Source organism: Myxocyprinus asiaticus, chromosome 15 (genome assembly GCF_019703515.2).
Source record: "Myxocyprinus asiaticus isolate MX2 ecotype Aquarium Trade chromosome 15, UBuf_Myxa_2, whole genome shotgun sequence".
Classification (NCBI taxonomy): Eukaryota; Metazoa; Chordata; class Actinopteri; order Cypriniformes; family Catostomidae; genus Myxocyprinus; species Myxocyprinus asiaticus.
Window position 1 is genome coordinate 50428610 of NC_059358.1, and position 26450 is coordinate 50455059.

General features: G+C 39.5%; 1 protein-coding gene across 1 annotated transcript in view; it reads left to right on the forward strand.

The window, feature by feature from the left end:
* Positions 1 to 22801, forward strand: part of LOC127452525 (nuclear factor of activated T-cells, cytoplasmic 1-like) — a 126635-nt gene extending 103834 nt beyond the window's left edge. Inside the window, exon 10 of the mRNA XM_051718031.1 lies at positions 21544 to 22801. Coding sequence (XP_051573991.1) covers positions 21544 to 21599 — 56 coding nt within the window. The 3' untranslated portion in view covers positions 21600 to 22801. The remainder of the gene's footprint in view (positions 1 to 21543) is intronic.
* The last annotated feature ends 3649 nt before the right edge of the window (positions 22802 to 26450 follow it).

Here is a 26450-nt window from a genome sequence, read left to right on the forward strand (position 1 = left end):
GGAGAAGCTTTTTTAAGAATTCTCTTACCACTATGGGCAGACCTGTGACGAACTATGATGAATTATGTCATGGCAGATTCCCCAAAACAGCAATCGAAGCACAGTCGAGTCAAAGATTTCTCAGAGATGCAAAGTTCTGATTCCAAAAATAGACTTTGATTACAGAGTAACAAAGCCGAGGTGGTCCATGGATCATCTAAAATTATACTTTAGAACATGCATATTTTATACAGTTTCTGTTCTCCTTTTCTCTTTGGGTGATGGCCTCTTCATCCAATAAAATCATCCTATGCCCCCCTAGTTTCATCACCACCATCTCCCTTCTAGCTGGTCATCCTGACCCAATTTGCTTCAATGGTGGCTTGCTTCATTTTATATGCATAAAACACACTGTAATCACTTCATATGGTTACATATTTTATATTGACTCACAATCATTACTTTCTGCATTAATTCTATTAGTATATTAAATGATTTCCCTTATTACAGTTGTTGGTTACACAAAACATCCCTGTAAGATGGAGAAATGTGTGCGCTGCAACAGGAGGTGTTTGATCCTCAACACACACCCATCTCTCCAGTATTATTACACACATACATTTGTTTCATCTCGTTTCTAGCACTAATTAACGCACATATATTATCTGCATCTTTCAGGCACCAGGTAGTGCCTGGCTCTGCTCTAATTAAAACATTAGATCATCCTTTTAGTATCGACACACACACCTCCTTCTGGGTTATTCACAGAAAGGGTCATACAGAGAGATATAGAGAGAGGCTGTAATTCGCCATAGAGAAATTAAGTTGTATTTCTCCACTGATTTGCTCTTTGATTATTAAATTGAATAAATGATAATTAAATCAATAAATGAATGATTAAATATCTAACATATTGAATAATATTCATAATGCAGTTATTCATAGTACATTGATTACACATTGTCATTTTTAGATCATTGCATATTGCATACATATTAATTCAATTATCAAAATGGATTAACCGAATGATTAAATGAAAATATTCCATAAAACTTGTCGCACACACATAATCCTGCACTGACGCAATCAGGAACAGTTAAACTACAACCATTCTTTCCTGATATTGGGGTGCTTCAACAGGCCAAAGCAGAGATGCTGGTCTTCACAGGTGTGACAGCTCACATCTTCTGTGTCTGTTTACACACAGGACGGGACGTGGTTCTCGCAGCCAGCGGCAGCAGTGGACAGAGCAGAAGTAGATGCATTTTTAGGAGATGAACTTGTTCCGCTCTTAAAATATGGCACACATAGCCGGAAACGCATCAAAACAATCTAAGATGTCTATCTAGTGCATGTCTACATAGACTAAGAATAAAAATAGTGTAGATGGGTTCAAGAACGCATCCAGGATGCATTTATACTCAAAACAACAAAACGCCACTCACCAGAATGAAAAAGAATGGGGTTCCCTTTTAAAAGTTGACACAGGGTCTTTTAAAAGCAGTGCTAGGCACATGACAACAGTCAGAGTTGTCTGTCTAGTGAACATTTATATAGATAAATCATTAAAATATTCCAGAGGGGCACAAGAAGGTGTCCTATGTAAGTCCCCTTTGGTGTTCAGGAATAGTAGGCCTATCTGTCCTGCTCTCTCCTTTTCACCTTTTGACTGTCAAAGTAGGCATCGATGGCTTGCTGTGGAGGTGGTCATGCATTAATGAAGGCCCCCATGTGAAGTAAAAAAAAAAAAAAGAAGTTTTGAGTTCTGAAATGTACAGTATTTTTTTAATAGTACAATGAACTTTTTACAAAAATTTGATTCCTCATGACATGAGCCCTTTGATTTCTAATCTTCTGGACATGGCATCTCTCTGATACAGACACGACAGTTGTAAAAGTGGCACTTACTGTTCATGATGAGGGAAAACCTCTGAGACATTGGTATGGCATCCATCAAGGCTGTGATTTAAGATTGAAATTGCGATATGGCCTTGCATGATTACTAAAATTCAAAAGGCTGCATTGTAAAATACAGTCTGCATACAGTGCTCCCGTCAGTGCCGCTTGAGTGACACCCATTAAAGCGTGTGTGGGGCACACGCTAAGCAGCGCAGCAATATTAGATGATGTTTATCATATTACTAGGGCTGTCAACTGATTAAAAAGTTTTATCAAATTAATTACATGATGTGAAGATTAATTAATCGAATTAATCACATACCAGTATTTACAGAGAAAGGCCCCCAAATGAAGGTAATTTAGAATAATTAAAATAATTATAAATATAATATATAGGCCTAATAAATATTATAATTCAGATAATTTTAAACATTACATTATATTGCATTCTAAAGCATTAAGACAATACAAAAAGTGGCTTTAAAAGTTAAAATATTGTTTGTTTGTTTTTTCCATATCATTATGTGCTATTTTTAATTATCGGTCTATGTACTCATGCATCAGACTGACACTTTTGGAGTGCCTCACTTCAGTTGCGGAATGTCTCACTAGTTTTCGGCGCCTCTAGTCATGAGCACAGTGTTTTTAGGATGCTGTGTCAAGTTAAACATGTTTTAAAACTTTGAAAAACGCATCTCAAGATTCCTGCATTTTGTTGTTCTCGGTTCAGCTGTCATTGAGCATAAGAGCATGTCATCTGTGGAAGGCTGTATGTTGCCTGCTTGTTGGTTTGACGCGGCATGTTGCCTGTACAGCTGGAGTGCTGGCTGCCCCCTTCTGTATCAAGGTGGTACATCAAGCTTGAATTGCTCTGATGGATGGAACAATAATTATTATGGAATTTAGGTTGGGGGCATGATTAATTGCGTGATTGATTGCGCATATAATTAACCACACTAAATTAGCGTGTTAAATCGACAGCCCTACATGTTAAAATTAAAAAATTCTCAGTAATACAGGGCTGATGAACATTGCTGTCTTTTCCATTTTACCTGTAGCACTTCACAATTGATTTATTGACGCCATTACATGACTTGGAGTATGCATCACTTCTGATGTTGTGTTTTGTAATGTGATGGTTAATCTAGGCTCTAAGACTCATCATACATGCTATTAGGGCTGCAACTAACGATTATTTTGATAATCTAATGATTATTAGAATGATTATTCGACTATTCGGGTGATTTTTGCAACAATTAATCATTTGCTCTTAACCGACTATTCAGCTTGTGCCTTGACTTAAAAGGTTGTATTAAACATGCTTACTAACAATAAAGAGGACAAAATCATCTTTTAAAATGCCTCTAAATGACATTCACTGAATTAAAGGGGGAAAAAACCTTTTACTATTTAATTCAGTAAAAAAAATTTACTGAAAAAAAATCCTATTGTTATCAAGTCTTGTTTTCCATTTAAAATAATCTAAAAAATCCTTAAAACAAGAAACATTTACTTGAGAAACAACATATAAGATATTTAGACATGCTTTAAGAGAATGTATCTTAAATATAAGTGTATTTTGTATATAATTATATTTTTTCACATGGTTATATTTCTGCGATATAATTTATATTTTTTATATTATATTCAACATTCTCAGAAAAAAAAAATATTCTGCAGTATAGCTGCTAAAGAAAATATACGTTGTTTTAAATTAGTTTTTAGGAAAACAAGCCAAAACAACGTATTTTTTGTTGCAATGTATAATGGGGGGAAGACCACCCTCTCTCACTTTTTTGTTCACTTCAATCCATCTTTAACTCACAAAAAAACATACTCTCTTATTAATAATTTTCTTCACGATAAGAAATGCACATTGACACATATATTATGATATGAAGCCATCACGTTATAATCTAGCTGCATTAAGCGTGCGTGCTCAAGAGACAAGCATACCCGCGACAGAGTGTACATCAGCCGCGTGCAGTTTCAATCTCTCCCCCTTAGATCGGGACATTCGCGCAACTCACAGAAGAGGCGCTGACCGCACAGAGAAATGCCAGTTTTGTAGTTATTAGCATGATCTGCTTCCATATTATTTGAACTTTATAATATAACTGCATTAAAGATGTAACGCCGGAGTGTTTCCTTTAAAGATGCTCGACATGCAAGTTTTGCTTCAGTGCAGTGGCAGCTCTGGCTCCTCTTATTCCACAAGGAGAGTGCTTCTGTATTTACTTATTTTGTATTTTTATATAATTCCCTCATACTTTGTGATCTACATCACCGGAAGCTGTTTGGAAATTTTAGAGTGCATCTGGAATGTGATCTGTGTAATTCTTTCTCTCCTCAGTCAGGTGCGAACTGCATTGCTGCTCTTGCGCATCATCATTAAAGTTTCATATGATCTCATGTTACGTAAAATGAGATCAAATGACTATTCGACAACGAAAAATTTTTTCGACAATTTTTTATGTTGACATTGTCGATAATGTTGACTAATCATTTCAGCCCTACTTGCTATATTATATTCACATCCAGAGGTAGATTAAAACAGAGGCATAAAACTCTTGCAATGTCTCGTTAAGTAGCCCATCAATATAGAACGGTGATTAATACTGTCCGGAACTACCTGTGCAGTAAATGATTATAATGCTCACATTTTAGCCAAACAGAATGAAGTATTCTAATAGTATAATATCCATTAATGAATGCCTTTTATAAACCCTTAACTAAGGGAACCATACACTCTGACAGGACTGACTTCCATGTGGTTTTGCCTCACTGATTTCAAGTTATGGGTAGATGCCTGTCTATTTCCACAGGACGAGTGGTAATATTATACAGTTTTGGGATGATGTGTATTCAGTAAATACAATACTCTGGCTCTTCTGTTCGGGGAACAGTGAGGTTTGTTCCGGTGTGGAGAATCGACCGCTAGAACCTCTTAAAGGAGCTGCAGACAGCATCAGAAGTGGCTTTTACTTCACACAACTTTGACCCCTGTGACTTGCTGGGAAGGAATAGAGCTCAGCATAACGGCCAATCAATCAGGAAGTGGTGGCTCCCTGTCAAGACTAGAGTAACATGCTGGATCTTCATTTATTGACAGGTAGAAGAAAGGAGACATGCTCTGATCATTATTTAAGACCAATGATTTGATGATGAATGTTGAGACATGCGTTTGATTTGTAACAACTTTAACTCTGTATGATCTCATTGTGTAATACTCTATATATATCGCACAGTAGGGTTGTCACGATTCTGAAATTTGGCTAACAATTAATTGTCAAACAAATAATTGTGATTCTGATGATAAAATGTTATAGATTTACATATAATGTAACAATAACTTTTATTGCACCAATAATTTGAAATGAAATATGTCATATGCAGACAGATAAGGCCCATGTTTAAATCAAGCAGAGTCATAGTTCTATCTATTCATAGTGTATAAAGGCGGTTAAGTTCCCTATTCATTTTCAATGGGAGAAGCGACAGAACAGATGTTTTAGGTTGCTTTTCGCAGCTGCCACGTGTCATTGTCCAATCATAGGTAACTTTAATCAACCGGCATTTGACTTTTAACTGGTTAGTTCCCATCCGAACAGTCTGAAATCGCTCTATTGCCTATATAGTGAATGAGTGAGTGGTTTTGCTCATTCACATTTATTTAGGCTATATTCTATTCGATGTAAAATTAGTTTATAGAAAAATAACGCATTTTATAGAGATATAAAGCAATATAAACATAATATGTAGTAATCAGAGAAGAAAGAAACAACAATTAACTTACTTTGGACAAATGGACACAAATAGTTTTGAATAATAACACAGAAAGCCTAACTCGGCAGTGTAAAAGTCCGCTCTCTTTTTACTAATTATTGAATCCTCATTTGTGTTTTTAGTTTACAGATTTACTGTAGGTCTTCAATAAATCTGTAAACCAAGAACACAAATAATTAGGCTGAATAGACAATCTATTTTAACCTTAGAAATTTTTCTTGCATTGTCTGCAGAAAATTTGTAGTGGACTAAAGCACTGAACTGGTAAGCAGAAGGTTGTTGGTTGAATCCCCATAGCCACCACCATTGTGTCCTTGAGCAAGGCACTTAACTCCAGGTTGCTCCAGGGGGGATTGTCCCTGTAATCAGGGCACTGTAAGTCGCTTTGGATAAAAGTGTCTGCCAAATGCATAGATGTAAAATTTAAATACAATAATAATTTAGGGTCTTCCAATAGCCATATCACAGGTTTCACCTAAATTTATTTTTGTGTGTATTTATTATTTTTTGCTTGCTAACTGCATATAAAGTTATTGTGCACTAAAATATTTACATGTATTTGCATTTACACCATCTTTGACACAAATTACACAGGTATGCAATGATGATTTGTGAGTTTTCACTGCAAAACAACACAAAAAACGCTGCATATTGCATCACAATATTTGAGAAAAGCCGCTGCAAATTCAGTCATTTTGGGCCACAATAATCAGGAAAAAATGCTGCGAAATCCTGGTGGGACTGATTGGGGGGACTCATCTTATGGACTTTTATAGAAAAGCACTATACAAATAAAAATTACTTAGATCATTTTTCTACATGAGGACGTCCAAAACATGTCTCCAAAGGGAGGTTCAGTCTGAGTTAGCACATTTCTGAGGACAAATTTGTCCCCAAATTATAACCAAGTAAGTATATACACACACACGTGCCTCATGCTCTTGTGGGACAGACAGGAAGTGATGTGGTGATACTAGACAGAGAGCTGCAGGAACACAGCAGCAGAGATGAAGCCTTTTCATATTCAGCCAATGGATAAAAAAAAAAATTAAGGCACTACAGTTGTTTTTTTTTTGTTTTTTTTTTAGATTTGCAGTTAAATGTACAGGGCTGTGTGCGGATATATGTTGCATTTTATTCTGATACCAACAAGTGTTTGTGTGTGGCTCATGTAGATGATGGTGTCTGCAAAGTTTACTTACTCAACCCTCATTCATAGACCTCTCACACATTACTGAAACACAAGCTAATTGAGCCATCATTCAAGTGGATTTTAAGGTTTCCTTTTCCTTTTTGTCATATACATTCTGTATGTTAAAGAAGTGCTTTAGTCATTTGAGAGACCTGATAGCATTATTTCTTCTCATCTTTAACTCTCGTTTCTTTAATTTCTCATCTGTCTCTGGCAAGCAAAACAAACTTGTGGGTGACTTCTTTGAACTTGGGGCACAAACTCCAACATCCCAGCTGGGGTGGGGGGTTGTCTGGGCAACCACCACTGTGTGTGTGTGTCTCCTGTGTGCCAGACACTATTCAGGTCACTAAGAACACTTTTGAAATCAAAGGCGCTGTGTAGGCGGCTGCAAATAGTCTATTAAGCATTTCTGCTGAAACCGAGGACAGATTTGATATTGTGTGGAAACAGTAAGTGTAATATACCAGGAAATTCAATTGTCTTCTTCTACAGCATTATCAACTTCCTCAACCAAATCAATTTCAAGACTAGTTTGAACAAGGTTAAATGTTACTGATAGATAGTAAACAGAGAATTTTTTTATTATTGCAACAATATTGCACTCATATAATACCGAACATACAGCAATTTAATTTCTCTTCTTTCTATTACTGATAGTGAAGGATGAACATCATCAGCTTCACTCCAGCTATACCACTGACACAGTCAAAAAGTGCCTTTTGATGCTTCATTTGAAATCCTACATGCATGTATTGTAGTATCAAGTTGCATGTCAGACCAAAGCCCAGTAGATCCTAGAACTTTGGGTGAACTGGGATCTCATCATTTACTCATTATCCTCATGCTGTCTCAAACTCGTATGACTTTCTTTCGTCTGTATAACACAAAAATATTCTGAAGAATATCTGAGGTGTTTTTGTACATACAATGCAAGTTAGTGGGTTCCAAAACTTTCAAGCTCCAAAAAGGAGATAAATTCAGCAGAAAGGTAATGCATAATCCAAAATCCAGACTCATGTGGTTTAATCCATGTTTCTGAAGCTATATGATCGCTTTGGGTAAGAAACAGACCAAAATGTAAGTCTTCATTGAGAGGAAAGTACTTGTTGTCTCAAAGCATTAACATAATTACTCTTGAATTACTCAGATTACATTACACAAAAACTTCTACAGAAAACAACAGATTAAAACATTAACCACTGTGAACTAATAAATGTTGCTGAGTTCAAAACAAATGTTAAATCCCACCATATCATCTCTCCTAGTTTTTTAGATACAGCAACAGCTGAATTACTATGGATAATTTAATGCATAATCAATAGCTTTATTTAGAAATAACTGCTACAAATGTGGACACATTTTAGTATCCATCAAGAATGATGTTTGATTTTGAGAAACTAACTTTCTAATCATAAAAATATCAGTCTATTGAAGCCAAAAGTTTCCTATAGAAAGCAATGGGATTACTGACTGCATCACTAAACAGATGCTGAAGTGTGCTGTTGGTGTCTGTAAAGTGATGTGCAGGGCTCTTGCTCAAACAGCAATATTTAACAGTATATCAAAATGGAAACATTGCATCAAGATACATTACTTATTCTTGAAAGTTTTAAGTTGCTCAAACTTTGGAATAGTAAAAATAAACTACAATAATGTAACTCACAGTATAATGTTTACAGTACATTCATCTTCAACTAGTTAAACCCTCCCTTTCTTTTTCTTTTCTTTTTTCTTTTTTTCTTTTTTAGATGTTTTTAGATTAACCTGGCAGTTTAAATGTAATTGATTAAATTAGTGGTGTTTGTCATGCATCACTGTTGCTTATACTGAGGGTTGTGTGTAAACAACACAAGCTGTTGTATATTAGAAATCTATTATAAGAATATAAATGAAAATGACCATTCTGAGGTCTACCTCTCTTTCTGTTTTTCCCCATGCCTTTGTCATTTGTACCAATGGAAAGTTAAATGGTTTGAAAATGGAAAATATGCATTGATAAAGCACAACAAAACAACGCTGTGGTTGATGTGTGGGTGTGAAAATTTTGGAGCCCCAACCGTCAAATCTTTGTAAATTTTTCTCAACAATATTACTTTCCTCTGTGCTCATCTGAGACATTTTGCTCCACAATATTTTTTCTTTCCACAGCATAAACTTCCCATTGTTTGGTCACATGATTAAAGAGTGCAACAGTCTGGTTCCAGAAGTAAAAATTCATTTGGTTCCATAGGGGAATTCATTCTTTTTTTTTTCAGGTTAACAATTTTTATTGATTCTCATAAATAAACACAGAAAAACAAAACATATATACACAGAATCAATCTTAACCCCCACTATTACCCCTCCCAATCCCCAACCCCACCCTGGCCCCAACAACATCCCAGCGGTCGCAAATTATAAAGACACACACACACAAATAAATAAATAAATACATAAATAAATAAACAAATAATAATAATCACCCATTCATAAATTATATATACCCACCCCATTTCACCATGAACCTGTTGTACTTCCTCATTCTACTAAACAACCCCTCCTCAAAGGCCACCACCCTTCCCATCTCCGAGCACCACTCCTGAAAGGAGAGTGCTCCAGCCGACCTCCAGCCCCTTTAAAATTATCTGTCTGGCGATCATGACACTGGTTAAGACCCAACTCTTTATGTGTCTATTTTTAATGTCGATGACCGCCCCATCGCCTAAAATACAGAGTCCGGGGCAAAATAATACCCAAGTGCCTAATACATCGCACACAAGACTCTGAACATTTAACCAAAACTCCTTGATCTCACACCCCCAAAAGACATGGGTTATGTCTCTATCCTCTGATTGGCATCGGCAGCAGGTGGGTGTGTCTTTAAGACCAAGCCTGTATAATCTAGAGGGGGTCCAATAGAACCGATGTAAAATCTTGAATTGCATAAGGCGCATCCTTGTGTCTCTAGATGCAGTCTTGACGCTTTTTTGAATCCCAGCCCACTCTCCCTCCTCCAGTTCCAGGTTTAAATCTTTCTCCCATAATCTCTTGAGAGTGGTCGAGGTTCCATCCCCCAGACTCTGAATTAACAGGGAGTAATGCACTGATGCCTCATGACCTTTTCCAAAAGCAGTAATCACCACTCTCATAGTATCTGCTGCTTTAGGGGGGTGAATGCTATTCCCAAAAAGAGTACAGAGCAAGAGGCGCAGCTGTAGATACCTAAAAAACTGAGATCTGGGGATCCCAAAATGTTGAACCAAATTTTCAAAGGACCTCAACACACTACTCTCATATAAGTCACCGAGTGTAGTAACCCCCCTCACAATCCACTCTGACCAGCAGAAAGGAGACTTATTAATATATAGTTTAGGGTTCAGCCATAAGCTCGAGGGAACATTTAGATAAATATCTGAATTAAACACTCTGGACACTTTTGTCCATACCGAGTGCAAATGCGAGATGACGGGGTGTAATTTAACTTCTCCAATTAGATTGATAGGCTTTGCAATGGCAAAATAGGGGCAAGAACTTCCTGTTCAATACAAAACCAGGGAGGGGCTCTTTCAGGTGGAAGTGACCAATGAGCCAAATGTCTGAGACCAAATGCATAATAATAAAACAAAATCTTGGGTAGGCCTAGCCCACCTTTGTCAATCGGCCTATGCAGTTTACTGAAATGTAATCTGGGATGCTTACCATTCAAAATGAAAGACTTCGCTATGCTATCAAATTGCTTGAAATAAGAGAAGGGGACATCTATAGGGAGTGACTGTAGCAGGTAGTTGAATTTTGTAATACAGTTCATTTTAATAACATTAACCTTCCCAATCATCGATAAATGTAATGGAGCCCACCTGCCCACATCGCTTGAAAACCTTTTTATTAAAGGGTCAAAAATAACTCTAACTAAATCAGACGAATTTGCTGGGAATAAAATACCCAAATACTTAATGCCCTGTTCGGGCCACTGGAAGGCACCCGGCTGGAAAGCTGTTACTGGGCAGTATGCTGTCAGAGCCAGAGCTTTGGATTTAGACCAATTAACTCTGTATCCTGAGAACTTAGAAAAGGAATTAATAATTCTGTGGAGGCAAGGCATAGATCTAGTAGGGTCGGAGATGAATGATAAAATATCATCTGCGTAAAGCAATAGCTTATGCGCCATACCGCCCGCCATCACCCCTGGAAAATCATCCTCCTTTCTTATCGCAGCTGCTAATGGTTCCAGGGCAAGACAGAACAATAACGGGGAAAGAGGGCAACCCTGCGTGAAATAATTTGAAATTAATCCATTTGTTTGTACTGCCGCTACAGGGTGTCTATAAAGTAACTTAATCGATCCAATAAAAGTATTCCCGAACCCATACATTTCCAAAATTTTAAAAAGATAATCCCATTCTACCATATCAAACGCCTTTTCGGCGTCAAGTGAGATGGCAGCGACTGGAGTCTGATCATTCGCCACTGACCACATGATATTGATGAAATGCCTTATGTTATCAGAAGAGCTGCGGCCCCGAATAAACCCCACCTGATCTATATGTATAAGAGATGTCATAACTTTACTTAATCGATTAGCCAAAATTTTTGACAATATTTTAATGTGTAGCTGGATCAGGGAAATTGGACGGTAACTCTTATACTCGCTTGGACAAGAGGCCACATTCCCCATTAGTGCAACAATCAAACCCCGAACTTCCCCCAGAACCAAACTAACAGAAAAAAGAAAAACATATGCATTAACCCCAAGCACGACAGCGCCAACCGGTGTCCATCCCTCTAAACTCAAAAAGTCCATATACGCCTATGAGAGCCCCCGCGACAACTTTGCCATCAGATTGCTCAAGTCCAGTATTTCTATACAAATTTAGTGAGACAAAATAACATAACAGAAAATACTCTGTAAAGCAAACTCCAGCCAATATGCAGAATAAACACAAAGAACGTGTAAATTTATTCACAGAACTGTCTCGAAGATGTGTTCCTCCACAAAACAAGCTCCAGCCTCTAGCGGAACCAGCAAAAAAAAAAAAAAAAAAAAAACAACAACTAAAACGTTAGTATCTATTCTCAATTTGGCCGGGAACATCAGAGCAAAAGCGATCTTCCGTTGATGTAAGAGTTTCTTGCATTCCTTGAATCGATCACGTTTCTCTCTCGTCAAATTCGCAATATCCGGGAACAAGAAAATGTTGTGATTCTTCCAAGAAAGCCTTCCTTTGCTCCTTGCCTCGCGTAACATGACATCTTTATCGGATGATCTCAGAAATTTGGCCAGAATTGATCGGGCCTGTCTCCCTCAGCTGATCTCTGAGCCAGAACTCTGTGAGCTCGCTCGATTTCCAGCTTATGGCCTGTTATGTTGAGCAGACTCGGGAAGAGCTCTTCTAGGAATTTCACCATATCTCGGCCTTCCTCATGCTGAGGAATTCCAACAATTCGGATGTTATTTCGCTGGCTACGATTCTCCAAATCCTCCAGTTTTTCCAAAACGTGTTGCAAGTCTGTTTTAGTCGCTAGCGGGTTAGCAGCTAATTCCCTCTCCGATGACTCCAGATAACTGATCCGTCTCTCGACGTCCCTGATTCTTGTAACCAACTCAAAGAATTTTGTTTCCAGTGTAGTAATCGATCAATGTATAACAGCAAGATCCTCTAAGTCAGCAACAACTTTCGTCAGCATTACAGACATGCTCGACAGCTGGCGTTGAATTTCTCCTGCCGCACCGTCCAAACAGAGTCCCTGGTCTGCAGGCCTGTCAGAGGTTTCAGCTTGAGCACGTTAGTGTCTTTTAGAGCCCGAGGATTTTGAATTCTTTGCCATGTTGACTTCAAAGAACAGATATGTAGCAGGGTGTATCGAATCTCACCAGTTTATGACATAAAAATTATTAAAAACTAGCAAAGTACGCAGAGCTCACTATTCACACGTCTGCTCCTCATATGGAGCCACGTGACCTCTGCCGGGGAATTAATTCTTAACAATAACTTATAAACCTTTAAAGACAGACCTACAGTGAGCACTGAGGTTGTTCATCATGGTATATGCTCCTGTTGAAGCCATCAGTCCATGTTATTTTAACTTTTAACATTTTTTAGAAATCGTGTTTAATAGCACAATTCCTGGTAAAGAATCCTCCTCCAATCAGCGAATCTTGGCAAACAAAGTGCACCAAAAGTGCTCTGCGGCGACCGGCCACTCCCATGACACATTGTGAATGATGTAATCAAGCCAGTCTCCCTACAGTTTCAAACTACTTATATATTTGTAAATATCTGAATATTTTTCAATTATCTTAAAATATATTGTTTCTGTTGTTGTTATAATCAACAAAAATATATATTTTTCATCTTTTTTAATCAATTATGTCATTCACAATGCTCCATGGGATTGTAGTTCACGTCCTGATGAAAGACGCTAAATACACAGGAGTTGTAAGCCTTTTGCCTTTTTGTCTGATTTCCATATATTTTTATGCTTCAAATTTTTCAAAGTTTGTAATGTGAATCACCTCGGAGTTGATTGGTTTGGTTCATGGCTTACAACACTTTTATGAAGGATTTGATGAAATCCATATGGAAGAAATGAATGGGAAATATACATCCAGGTCAAAGATGGCTGAAAAAGTGGATGGGCACTGTCGCACACTATAAACCAATATTAATGTATTTTTTACTCTTATTTCTGTTACAATTGGACCTTGTTTGAAGTTTAAGACCCATATGCAGAGTTTTTGGCCCTCTCATTTCATGTGGCTGTTTTCACATCCTGAAGGGTCTGATGTATCTTCCGTGGTCACTCATGATAATGCTGCTGGGCCTCCCAGTCCAACCTCCACACTTATGTTTACATGCAGATCATTTTCTTCTGTTAAGGTCCATATTCCGGTTTAACCTTCATTCTGAACAAGATTTTTACATGCTTCAAAGCTATAGACCTTATTTAAAGTAGCACCATCTTTGATTTTTGACAGGAATGTAAACGAGGCTGTGAGGGATAGACTTACAGTCTCTTTAATGGAATGCACTGTTTAAAGCTGTATAAAACTCCTAGATCACATCTGATTTTCCACAACTCATTATTTTTTTTTATTTATTTTTTTTTGTAGGTTTGCAATGAATGGATTGAGTTTTTTGTCTACTATTTTTTTCTTTTCTTTTTTGGAAACATATTTTTTCAATGTTTTGTTACTTTAAACCACAGTACATCCCACTGAAGAGACTGTACATCTATCATCACAGCCTTGTTGATATTGCTGTCAAAAATTAAGGATGGTGCTACTATGACTGATTTCCATTGGGATATTCCTTGGGATATTGGGATGTACAAGTAATCAGCATATTCTGCATGAATTAAGACATGTGTGTTATTCACCTGCTATTGTCCTCTAGAAATATTGGAGATGCTTGTTCTTGCCATTTATTATGCTGCATTTTAGTAATCTTTACCAATAATTTTAATCAACTCATTAATTGTCATTCATGACCTCAACAACAATATACAAGAGTGCAATGAATTGAAAAATTTAGGTCATGAGATTCTCACAAATATTTGTATGATAATGTTTCTTTTGATGTTTAGAAAATGTTATTTAAAAATGTATTTGTCTCCTCCTTGCTCCAAAAATGTTTCTTCTAAAGATTTTTCCAAAATCACCCAGAAATACCTTGGTTGGAAATGTGCAGATATAAATGAATGTTTAATTATGGTGGATACTCTTAATAATAGTTATAATTTGTAATAAAAATTTTACATGACCCAAAATTCTAATTTATTCAGGCATATCACAAGGGTGGGAATGAGAATTTGGGGTTCCAGAAAATTCACGTAGAAGGAATCGGCATCAGCAAACTGAATATTGCCATATTCTAAAAAATATAGAAATATTATAAGTGCATGCAACATAGTCACTAAAAGCCCAGGAGCATGTTTATATAGACCAGGCTTCCAATCTAAATTCTAGTGTAGTAGATTTTAATTAGACCTGTGGGTGGACAGAAGGTGATGCTGGCTCTGTATGCTTCATGGAGTGCTGCTTTGAATGTTCACTACATGACCAAACGTATGCAGATACTGCCTTATAAGTAACAGGTCTGGCCATTTCAGCTACACCCATTACTAGCAAATCCTTGAAATCATGAAATCTCCATAGACTTTTTATAATATATGATTAGTAGAATGGGAGGTACCTTTTATCTCCTGTTCCAGTATGACAGTGCCTATGTGCACAAAGCAAGGTGAATAAAGAAATGGTTTACTAAGTCTGGTGTGGAAGAAATTGACTGACCTGCATAAAGCCCAGACCTGAGCAACTCTGAACACTTTTGTGATGAATTGGAACACTACCTATGAGCCATGTCCCTCTGCCCAATATCAGTGCCTGTCTTTACTGTTGCTCTTGTGTCTGAATGGGAGCAAATCCTTAAACCCATGCCAACAATCATGCCACGGTCGAAATCACTGAGATAACTTTTTTTCCCCATTCTGATGGTTGATGTGAACATTAACTGAAGCTCCTGACCCGTATCTGCATGGTGTTATGCACTGCACTGGTGCCACACAATTGGCTCATTAGATAATCGCATGGATGATTGTTGGTGCTAGATGGGCTGGTTTGAGTATTTCTGTAACTGCTGATCTCTTGGGATTTTCACACACACAACAGTCTCTAGAATTTACTCAAAATGGTGCCAATAACGAAAAACATCCAGTAAACAGCAATTCTGCAGATGGAAATGCTTTGTTGATAAGAGAGGTCAACAGAGAATGGCCAGACTGGTTCGAACTGACAAAATCTGTGGTAATTCAGATAATCGCTCTGTACAATTGTGGTGAGAAGAATATCATCCCAGAATGCTATTCTGAGATGCAGGTTGGCGCTGTTTTGGCGGCACGAGGGGGACCTACACAGTATTAGGCAGGTGGTTTTAATGTTGTGGCTGATCGGTGTGTATATATATATATATATATATATATATATATCACAAATGGATCTTTAAAATGTCTACATAAATAGAAAATAATGTAATAAAATATATTCTGTTATTTTTTTATGTTTTATTTTTCAAATTTTAAACTGATGATGCAACAAATGATTGAACAGGATTCATCACTTCTATGCTGAAATTTTATGAGACATGACTGGCTGTCAAACACATATTGAGCTACACATGAACCACACATACTGTATGCATTTTCTCAAACACTTACTGAGTCTAAATATGTACAACAATAATACAGAATATCAGTAGTACCAATGGCAGTATGGCTATAGTTTACTTCCATGTTGCTTCTTCATCGAATAGCAATGTCAAATCACTGAAACAACAGCGCCACCTTGAGGAACAAATGAATGTGTATTTGAACTGATACAGTATATCATACTAAAACATACTGATACTGATATATAGGGTCTTTCCCACTGGCGGTACTAAAGCCCGTTTTAGGTACTTTTCCCGAGGTCTAGTGCTTTTCGTCGCTTTCGCACCTAAGGAACTAGTTCCTCGAAGTCGTTTTAGGGGACATTTTTAGCTCCTACTCCAGGGTAGATACTTTTGGGGCATTTAGGGACTGTGGGAGGTGCTGCAGCCTGTGATTAGTCAAAATCCTGCATTGAGAAAGGAGAGGAGCTCCATAGCCGCCATAGTAAACAAACTAGCTGCTAGCCTGCTACTCAGAGAACTGCACTAATTTTACAATTCCCTTAACAGAAATAACATATAACAAACAAAGTATCCAAAGAGAATCACCCGTTTCACATACGTACATGTGTATGTGTGTGTGAGTTCATCAGGAGTTTTCATCGCATCTGTACTGTGTGACTATACAGAAAATAAAATTATTTCTGGATTACGACATCAGCTTTTTCCTGGGATGACGGATATAAATAATCAGATAAATCATGGTGGATGGCTGTGGCCATCAGCAGAGCTGACTGGACTGAGGAGAACATTATTACATGTTTGTTATTAACTCATATCATTATAATAATTGTATAGCTAAGAATATGTCTGTATTTACGATGGTTTTGTGTCGTACTTTAGTTTAATCATCTAATCTGTCTAAAAATAATATTTGTAAACAAGAGGATTGGTCTATGTGGTGATGGGGGCATGGCCGAATGATGACTGTTGAGAGCGAGGCTGAGAGAGTCAGTACGGTAAGGGTTGACACCTGTGGGAAATCACCTCTAACAGCTGTTTTATGTTTGCAGTGAGAGCGGAGAGGGATTTAAAGGGCAATCCAGACCCAGAGAGAGAGCGACACATGATCCTGACTATGTGTGTGTGTGTGTGTGTGTGTGTGTGTGTGTGTTTGTCTGCTGGAAAACAAGAGCTTTGTGATACACTGGAGCGTGTAAAAAGATATACATCATCTGTTCACCTGGCCCCGCTTCCTCCTTCGTCCAAGAGCTAGAGACTTGTCACAGTGGTGCCAAAACCCAGGAATTTGTTTGTAGGAAGGAAACATCATCATCGAGTTCTCGCTGCTGGCCGAACTATTCAAGTTGAGCATCCAGGCTCAACATCAGTCCCTGCTTGTGGAACAGTATCGGCAATTCCAGTCAATGTCTTCTCCCGACAGCTCCATGACGCCTGCCAAGGGTGGATGCTGGCTGAAGATCGCGACACTGAGGAGCTACTCGATCTGGTGGTACTGGAGCAGTTCATCGCCCAGCTACTGAAAGGGACAGCAGAGTGGGTCCAGTGCCACCAACCGGCGTCGCTGGATGGGGCGATCCAGCTGACTGAGGACCATATGGTGGCATATCCGGGTGCTGGCGAGCCCCACAATGGAGGTCGAGACATTGGTCCGGGACCCCGATGCACCTCAGGCCGCCTCCGATCGAGCAGGAGCGTACCAGATACTGGTGCGTATAAAGCGGGGTACATATCAAGCCTTGGTGGATTCAGATTGTAATCAAACCTCCATTCACCAAAGCTTGATTCCGAGGCTTTGGATATAAGCCAGTGGGTGAAGGTAAGGTGTGTGCATGGGGATATTCATGATTACCCATTAGTGATGGTCATCATTCAATTTCGGGGACAAAAGCATAGTGTCGAGGCTGCGGTTAGTCCCCGCCTCACCCATCCACTAATCTTGGGTACAAATTGTCTGGCATTTACTACGTTATTGAGGGAAATTTGTGTGGATGGTCCTGTAATAAAGTGTCTCGGTGTGGTTGGCTGGGGAGGTGGAGCTGGGCTGTCTATGTCAGCTCCGCATCAGGATGATGCAAGGGAGGGGGAAGTCTCGGCTTCCCCAGCCCTTAGAGGATTCCCTGCAGGGGATTTCCATCTGGAGCAGATGCGAGACAAGACCCTTAGGCATGCCTTTGACCACGTGAAAGTGATTGATAGTCAGCGCCTCCAGCCAGACGTTACACTCGCATATCTGTATTTTTCAATTATCAAGGATTGGTTGTATCGAGTGACACAGGATGTCCAGACAAAGGAAGATAAAACCCAATTGTTAGAACCGAAGAGCCGGCGGGAAATGTTATTCCAGACAGCTCATTATAATCCAATGGTGGGTCACTTAGGGCAAGAAAAAACACTGAACCATCTAATGGCCCGTTTCTATTGACCCGGCATTCACGGGGATGTCCACAGGTCGTGTGTGGTTTGCTGTGAATATCAGCTGGTGAATCCACCAACCTCCCCAAGAGTGCCATTACACCCCCTTCCATTGATCGAGGTCCCCTTCGAACGAATTGGTATAGACCTCGTTGGGCCATTAGAGCGGACAGCACATGGGCATCATTTTGTGTTGGTTCTGATGGATTACGCACCGCGCTATCCGGAAGCAGAGCCTCTGGGCAACATCTCAGCATGTAGTATTGCGGAGGCACTCTTCAGAATAATCTCCCATGTGGGGATTCCGAAAGAAATCCTCACTGATCAAGGCACAACGTTTATGTCAAGCACACTATGCGAACTGTACAAATTACTGGGGATTAAATCGACGTCCTACGGGAAAATTGGGAGGAAGGACCTTCAAACAGCAAAAACGAAATTCAATACGTTCTTGACCTGAGAGCAAAACTCCACACACTGGGGCAATTAACACAGGAGAATTTGCTCCAGGCTCAAGAACGTCAAAGCCGGCTGTGTAGTAGGGGTACTCGGATATGGGAATTTGCACCGGGAGATAAAGTTCTTGTATTACTCCCCGCATTGAGCTCTAAATTACTCGTCAAGTGGCAAGGACCCTTTGAGGTCACACGGCAAGTCGGGGAAATCGATTATGAGGTTAAACGAACAGATAGAGGTGGAGCAAATCAGATATACCACCTCAATCTCCTAAAACCATGGAGAGAGGCAGTCCACGTGACTTTGGTGATGGTGGTTCCGGAGAGGGAGGAGCTTGGACCGGAAGTGAACTTAAAAGCCACCGATCGAGTCACTTGCGGAGACCACCTCTCACCATCACAAGTCACGGAGGTTGCCAGGTTGCAAGGAGAATTCTTCGACATGTTCTCGTCTCTTGCTGGTCGTATGAATCTCATAGAGCACCATATTGAAACAACCCCAGTGGTAGTGGTACACAGCCGTCCCTACCGATTACCCAAACACAAAAAAAGTGGTTCGGGAAGAATTAAAGGCCATGCTGGAGATGGGGGTAATAGAAGAATCCCACAGTGACTAGGCCAGCACAGTGGTGTTGGTTCTGAAGAGTGACAGCTCGGTCCGGTTCTGTGTGGATTATTGAAAAGTCAACGCGGTGTCAAAGTTTAATGTGTACCCTATTCCCCGGATTGATGAACTGCTCGATCGGTTAGGCGCGACTTGCTTTTATTCGACACTGGATTTGACCAAGGGATATTGGCAGATCCCCTTAACTCCCATGTCCTATGAAAAAATTGCATTTTCCATACCATTTGGCTTACAGTATCTGGGCTTCCACTTGGGTCATGGACAGGTGCAGCCCCAAAATGATAAGACCGCAGCGATTGCAGCCTGACCGAGACCTAAGACCAAAAAGGAGGTGAGACAGTTCCTGGGGCTGGCTATTATCGGAGGTTTGTGCCTAATTATTCGACCGTCACCAGCCCGCTGACTGATCTTATTAAAAAGGGGGAACTAGATCCGGTCCAGTGGATGGAGCCGTGTCAGCAGGCATTCACCCAAGTGAAAGCTGCACTTTACGGCGGGCCATTATTGCAATTTCCTGACTTTACTCTCCCTTTTATCTTGAAGACGGACACATTGGACAGGGGGTTGGGAGCGGTACTGTCCCAGATGGTGGAGGGGGAGGAATGCCTTGTGCTGTACATTAGTCGCAAGCGCTCGATGAGAGAGACTAAGTACAGCACTGTACAGTGTTTGGCCATCAAGTGGGCGGTCCTCACCCTGCGATACTGTCTGTTGGGACATGCTTTCACCCTCTGTTCAGACCACACCCCGCTCCAGTGGCTCCATTGCATGAAGGATGCCAACGCACGGATCACCCGTTGGTATCTAGCTCTTCAGCCGTTTAAGTTCGAGGTGGTCCACAGGCCGGGTGGCACAAATGGCTGTTGCGGATTTCCTCTCCAGTAATGGGGGGTAGTAAGTGACAGGCCGGATGGCTCCCTGGCCTGAGTCGGGCGATGGGAGTATGTGGTGATGGGGGCATGGCTGAGCTACGTCTATGGAGAGCGAGGCCAAGAGAGTGAGTACAATAAGGGTTTACACCTGTGGGAAATCACCTCTAACAGCTGTTTTGTGTTTACAGTGAGAGCAGAGAGAGATTTAAATGGCAGTCCAGACCGCCGGAGGGGAGAGAGAGAGAGACACACAATCCTGACTGTATGTGTGTGTGTGTGTGTTTTGTCTGCTGGAAAGCAAGAGCTTTGTGATACACTGGAGCATGTAAAAATAAAGATTTACATTGACTGTTCACCTGGCCTTGCTTCCTCCTTCATCCAAGAGCTAGAGACTTGTCACAATCTATTACATATGTAGGGTCACTAATAACCCAATACACTTTTGGTTGTAATTACTTTGGTAATTAATATATATATATATATATATATATATATATATATATATATATATATATATATATATATATATATTATTTATTTATTTTTATTTATTTATTTATTTTATTTTATTGTTTCACTGTTCATAAGAGAAAGGTTGAGGAATATTTAAGAGGTGAGGGCATAACTCATCCAAAAAAATTTATGTGGTAAACATAGTGGAATGAGGTTTAGGAAATTTTACAGCAGATGTGTGATTTACCAGCCTAACACATGGAACAAATATTGGGCAAATAATGTGTTAGTATAATCCATAAGTGACGGATGGATTTGTGCCAAAATCCTGTAAAAGTTTGATTGGATGTGCAGTGTTTTCTCCTCCCTTTTAAAAGTTGAGAAGCTTGTTTATTTTGCTATAATACCTCTGCACATTATATAGTAATACATGATATGGTTAGTTACATTTTTATTTGCATTTAGCATTGTTTTTCCCTGCGGTACACAACCCTATCAGAACAGACCTGTGAACCATTTTTGGATGACACCCATCAGTCAACAGTCACTGAACTAAATTATGTGTGTGAGCTAACATGATGTGTCTCATTGGTCTCAATTGGTCACTGATCTTTTGATATGTTTACTGGTTAATCTATTCCAATGTAAGGGCTTTAACTTAACAGGTAGTGCTCACCACTAAGTATTAATGTGGAGTCTTTTGTGCTTTTTGTCTTCACAGTAAACGAGATTATAAGAAATGATTTGTCAAGCATCTCAGCTCCCAGTCACACATAGATTCCCATCCAGATGAAGAGAGGAACTTTGAACATCTCATGGACCTGGACTGGATCTAACTGAACTGGAAATGAAAGGGGGTATTTACACTTGGTCACTTCATGTGTTTTTACTGATTGGATAGTTATCTGATCATGCAAAGACCAAGTGTAAATGCCCTTCAAGATCAATTAAAGACAGATAGTGCCGCATTCCAAGTGGAACTTTGTATGAATGTGTCTGGTTGTTCAAGCCACATATGTAAACTTTACTCCTCCCAAACGGCACTACGTCAGCATAGAGAAAAATTTAAAAATGCATGAAGTGCAAATGCCCCCAAACTCATGACCAAACATCTCGTGTGAACAGCCATAAATCCAAAGTCTATAATCTAACACCTCATGTAAAAAAAAAATATATATATATATATATTTTATTATTTGTTCTTGCCTTAAATGTAATTGCTCTTCCAAAGACTAAAGGAGGCTGTTTGTGTGACTGCAGAGTTTGCACATGTGTTTTCTGGTATGCAGGATAAAGGTGGTTTGGCATGTCGGTCCACTATCAGTGGTGCCTTGTATCAAGCTTAGAGCCACATGAAGTTTACCATCTACCGTGAAGTCAAACAAATCAGCTGACCTTTGCGTTTAATCAAAAGTTTGCTTGAGACACATTTTGGACAGTGATGATTGAAAATACTTTTAAAATGCCACTTATAACCAAATATAATGATTTCTCTGGAATGCTACTTAAACTGTTGCTAGAACGCTCTAGATATGTCTTACCTCACTATTGCTTTAGTTTCTCCACTGCATTTGTACTCTACACTTCTACCTCCCTTTTGCCTTACTGCTCTCTGCCTTTCTTTTACATATGAATTTTATTACCTGATGTTTTTATTCAGACATTATATAACTCATGTAGATTTATACACATGCAATCATATCTCCATTGTAGTTAACTAATGTGTACACTTACTTAAAATTCCTGATCTTGCTTGACCTGTGCATATGTAAACTTTATCTCTCAAACAACAATAAGGTTTGAATGAGCTGAATTGTGAAATGGCTGTTTGAAATATTCAGTTAATTCTGTTGTTCAATGCTGTTTGACCTGAATACATGAATGTGTGACTTTAATATGAAATATTTATGAAATTCATGTTGTATGTTTGCAGTAGGCTTTCAATAAACATATATGCAATAAAAAACAATAATACATTATCATTCGAAATTCATATTGCAATACTTATTTTATATATATTTTTTCATAATGCTGTTTTTACTATGATATGATCAATAAATCATTACATGCACCTTCATGAGTCCATGGAAATCTCTATCAATATTAAATCTGTTGAAACAACTGACTATTGACTGTTTATGAAGTGATTTGCTGACTGATCAATAAATGATTCACTAATAAATAAATGATTCGCTTTTATCAGTGGAATAGGTAGGTCAGTTATCCAAATATTGGGCTTAATTTTTCATCATTATTTAGGATTTATTCATAATTATTTTACTAAATATGCTAAATACATAAATACAAATGGATGTACAATTTCCACCTGGGGAGTATTGACAGAAACAATACATCAGGTTTAACATTCACTGCCTCACAAATTGAATTCTGGATAAGAAATAAATGTGTAATTGGAGAAGAAAAGAACAACAATTAACTTTTTCTGCTCATATGTAAACACACAATTATGAATAATGACACCGAAAACGACTCTGCAACCTGAACTTTGTTAAAGTGTGCACTGTTTTCCTCAGTGTCACATGCTCCACGTCATCTGTAACACATTGCGTATTATAAAAGTCATTGTAATCTATTGTTATATTCAGTAATCAATGCATCATTTTTTCATTTATTTTCATTAATAGATTAATTTTTATGCCTCATACATAAATATTAAGGGTAAAACGTCTAAAATATATGCCACTGGCATTGTTGGGGCCAAGAAACATAAATGGAGTAAAAGCATTTAGTGATAACACTAAAAATTTATTTTGAGATCATGTCACCAACTCACATACAAACATTGTTTGACATGCTGATATGTCCCATTCATGTTTCTTTGTCTCCAACCCACAAAAATTTCCCTGTGTCAGACTCAGCAATAAAATCACAAAGAATAAGAGGTTCATAAGGACTATGAATAACATTTAAGCTTAGCATAAAGTATGGGTACCTGACAATTTATGAGATTAATTGTTTGTTGTGTATACTTGCAGTAAAATTATCAGAAAAATCTGACAACAGTGGTGTCATAAAATGGGCTTTTTAGCTCAGATCACGCTAAAAACGCAATTTTTCAGGCTGGTCCAGCTAATACGCATACACATTCCCGAGTTGACTGACAGGCGATGTCTGTATCTAAGGTCTGCACCTTTTACCTGTCATGCGGGACTTTTTTCATCCACCATATTGGGCGTTCCAATTTCTTCCAATTTTAAGTAGGCAAGTTCAAAAAGTGGAGGTATTGGGACAGGGCCATTGTTTCTGGCGCTGCGCCGGATGTAACTCAGCTAGCGGAGACAAAACATGGAAGTGATCGTGCATATTAGCCTATTGACCTGTTTCATGTGACATCACTGTATGACCGCACCTCCATGTTTGTGACCAAAATTCCATATACCTTCGTAGTGCTGCGCTGTGAGATGCGACAAAACCTTCTTCAGGATTTAAAAGAAGCCCTTACATTCATTCAGACGGGCTCATCACAGATGATTTTTTAAACTATGACTAAATCAGACCAGAAAACAACACAGAACATTTGTAACTTCTGAATGAGAGATGTTTACGGTGATGCACCGGTGGACGTGTGTACTCATCGACCACACATCAGACTCGCCGGCTTACAAAGATTAATCGTGGATAAAATATATTTAAATGTCCGTGAAAGTTCAATTTGGCAATATTTGTATTGTTATCAGACCTGTATGAACTTTTCCTGGGACTTGGTATGGATCAAAAGTGTTTTTCCATTCACCGCCATTGTTTCCTCCCGCTCATGGTCACAAATAATTTGGACTCAAGATGGCGCCGAGTATGGCTGCTGCATTGCGAGCTCCGACACAACGTAGCAATGTTTTGTTTGTTTTGTTTACAATTCTTATGTTTTTTGTCTTGGATGTTGTCTGCCTTATTGTCTACGACAGACAAACACTTTTGGACATTGGTTCAGCGATCTCACACCGAAAACCGGACTTCACATTCCTCAATGCCGACCCGCTGTTTACAAACACGCAAGCGGAGTCCTTTGTCTGGGCAGCACGGCCGCGGAAACGCAGGAGGAAAAGGGGAAACAGAGCCGGCGTTCTCATCAGAGTAAGACGCCGCGCAAATCGACCCCCACTACCCACTATTCTACTGGCAAATGTTCAGTCTCTGGATAACAAGCTCTGCGAGCTGAAAGCGCGGATCTCTTTCCAACGAGAGACGAGGGACTGCTGCATTATCTGCCTTACGGAAACTTGGATGTCTGCGGAGATTCCAGACTCAGCCATCGAACCCACGGGGTTCTCCATGCACCGAGCGGACAGAGCGAAAGACCTCTCAGGTAAAACTAGAGGAGGTGGTGTATGTTTTATGATCAACAAATCCTGGTGTGATCAGAGGAACGTACATTCCATCAAGTCTTTCTGTTCTCCTGATCTGGAATTTCTTATGCTTCTGTGTCGACCATTCTGGCTACCGAGGGAATTCACAGCGGTCATTATCACAGCTGTGTACATTCCCCCACAAGCCGACACAGACCGGGCACTCAAGGAACTGTATGGGATTATAAGTGAGCAGGAAACCGCGCACCCTGAGGCCACGTTCATTGTGACCGGGGACTTTAATAAAGCCAGTTTAAAATCAGTCGCACCAAAATATCACCAGCACATTAGTTGCAACACACGAGGGGACCGGGTTTTGGATCATTGCTACTCTCCGTTCCGGGATGGCTACAAATCCCTCCCCCGCCCACCATTTGGCAAATCGGACCACTCTTCCATTCTGCTTCTGCCCGCTTACAGGCAGAAATTGAAACAGGAAGCAACCGCCCTCAGAACGATCCAGTGCTGGTCGGACCAATCAGATTCTATGCTACAAGACTGTTTTGATCACACGGACTGGGAGATGTTCCGGTCCGCCTCTGATGACGACATCGAGCTTTACGCTGATAGCGTAATGTGTTTCATCAGAACGTGCGTAGAGGAAGTGATTCCGACCAGAACTGTTCGAATCTATCCGAATCAGAAGCCGTGGATCAATAGCGTTGTTCGTGCGGCACTTAATGTGCGGACCTCTGCTTTTAATTCCGGGAACACGGAAGAGCATAAACAAGCCAGTTATGCCCTCCGAAAAACTATCAAAACAGCAAAACGCCAGTACAGGAGCAAGATTGAAGGACAGTTTAACACCACCAACTCTAGAAGCATGTGGCAGGGAATTAACATCATCACGGACTTTAAAGGGAATAAAAACTCTGCCATGAACACCGCTGCCTCTCTACCGGATGAGCTAAATACTTTTTATGCTCGTTTCGAGGGAAATAACACCGCCCTCGCGGAGAGAGCTCTCGCGGCTGAAGCTACAGAGGTTAGTTCACTCTCCGTCTCTGTAGCGGATGTAACCCGATCCTTCCAACGGGTGAATATCCGCAAAGCCGCGGGCCCAGACGGCATTCCGGGCCGCGTCATCAGAGCGTGCGCGAACCAGCTGGCTGGTGTTTTTACGGACATTTTCAACCTTTCCCTCTCTTTGTCTGTAGTCCCCACATGCTTTAAAACATCCACCATTGTGCCTGTTCCAAAACAATCAAAAATAACTTGTTTAAATGACTGGCGTCCTGTTGCTCTGACCCCCATCATCAGCAAA